Raw genomic sequence first — 1815 nt, forward strand, 5'->3', positions numbered from 1 at the left:
CAAATAATTCCTTTATTTGGTAATACCGCCAAATGTCGGTACTGATTAACATGATTTGCTGGTATTCATCACTGCAAAATGTCGTTTTCCTTCAATTAAATTGATTAAATAAGAATGAACTGAATGTAAACGTACCTGTTCATAGAAGAACAAAACTGATACAAAACGGAAGAAGTCCATTTCAAATAAAATGATAATTAAGATGGGGAACAGATAGAAAGTCTTAATATCCTCAACAATCATTAATTTGTTGAAATTTAATCAATGGAGCATGTTCTTAAACTAATTTTCCAATCAATGAATGATAAAATGATCATTAGATGTACGGTTTAGAGAGTATAATGATTGTAAGGGACTCCCCTGGTGCTTGCTCGGAGATAAATAACTGTAGAAAGAAGGGGGAAAGGCATTTCAAGTTGTATAAAAAAATGAACAATCGGCGAAGGGAAAGGTTGCACAAACTTATTCCACGGTAACTTTCGTCGAAATACGACACACAAGTAACTGCATTGTGATAGGAGTTGTCGACTGTTGTTCCTTCGTCCTTATCTTTTTCGGCATACAGTTGGAATAAGAGTGAATTGAAGTTGATGATGATTGGACTAGTCATGGATGTCATGCCAATTCGAATAACACTACAAGCAGAAATTTTAAATTTTTGGCTGAATAAATATGCGCAATTCACATGTCATTGACATATGACAAAACAACAATCATCGATCCTTACTTTCCGAATATATCACAAATGCGAGTTACAAATGATTTATAAAGCCTTATCACTCATGATCGTCTATTTCACTTTTTTACCTCTTCTCTAATGAACTCTTTAAATCAAGAATAGCAATGTTGGCAATGCTCATCCTCATCTGGAGACTAAATGTCCTTTCCATTTAATAACTAGTCTGATGAACTTCGGTCATTTCTAATCTTGGCAGGAATAAGCCCTCCAGGTTTACTCATGAGCAGACTCATCCTCCGACATCTACAAATATTTCCTTCAACTGGAACGCAGCCGAGATGCAAGTCATATTGTAATGGTACAACTGTACACTGCTGATCATGTTGCAGGTATTTGGATTCCTTATTATGCTGTCACTCGTTATCATCAAATATTTGGTTGCTTTAACGATAATGTAAGTTAAAGTGTTTGCTGTTATTATATTATTCATTAAGTATACATATCTGCTAATGTATTCCTTCACTTTCAGTGCAATATTATCAGTTACTGAAACGGATGCACTGGCATTGGCATTTAATCCTGTTACTTTCTCACAAAACATGAGAGTAGGAGGCAACGTAAGTTTCATGCTTCTTATTAGTTTCAAACATTAAACTTTTCACATATTACATTAACGTATTAGGCATTAGTGTTCATTTAAGCATCAGCTTTCCAGTTTTTTTTTTTTTTTTTTTTTTTTTTTTTAAATTTAAGACTGTGGCCGATAATGGCAACGCAATGTAGTTGGTCTTTCTTGTTGGAGATGATCAAAGAAGAAATCAAATTGAACAGTCTCCTCAACCTCCTCAAGCTTCTTCTAGCTCAGATTTGCTTGGAACTTTTTTATTAGCTTCATTACTGGGATCAGCTTATGGTAGAGGCTTCCCATATTCTCCTCCATATAGTTATTATTATCCATACTTCGGTTACTCTCCTTATTCCTACGGTTATCCTCCCTATTACTACTATTATTATGGATAATTGTTTCATTTTCTCCAAATGCCTCTGTATGATTGTGCAGATTTTAAAATTATTCAGTGCTTTGTTCGGCGTTGTATTCTGTATTCTATTGGCGTTAAGTTTACCTTATACAGTCA

The 1815-nt window shown here is 34.4% G+C and overlaps 1 protein-coding gene across 1 annotated transcript; it reads left to right on the plus strand.

Annotated features, from left to right (window-relative positions):
* Positions 1 to 1086: 1086 nt before the first annotated feature.
* Positions 1087 to 1462, plus strand: LOAG_18748 (hypothetical protein; the record flags this gene model as incomplete). The annotated part of the gene is made up of 3 exons (XM_020451410.1): positions 1087 to 1133; positions 1209 to 1296; positions 1433 to 1462. The coding sequence occupies 3 exons, from the start codon at positions 1087 to 1089 to the stop codon at positions 1460 to 1462; spliced, it is 165 nt and encodes a 54-aa protein (XP_020304805.1).
* Between the last annotated feature and the right edge of the window lie 353 nt (positions 1463 to 1815).

The sequence above is a fragment of the Loa loa genome (assembly GCF_000183805.2).
Source record: "Loa loa unplaced genomic scaffold supercont3.490, whole genome shotgun sequence".
NCBI classification, from domain to species: Eukaryota; Metazoa; Nematoda; class Chromadorea; order Rhabditida; family Onchocercidae; genus Loa; species Loa loa.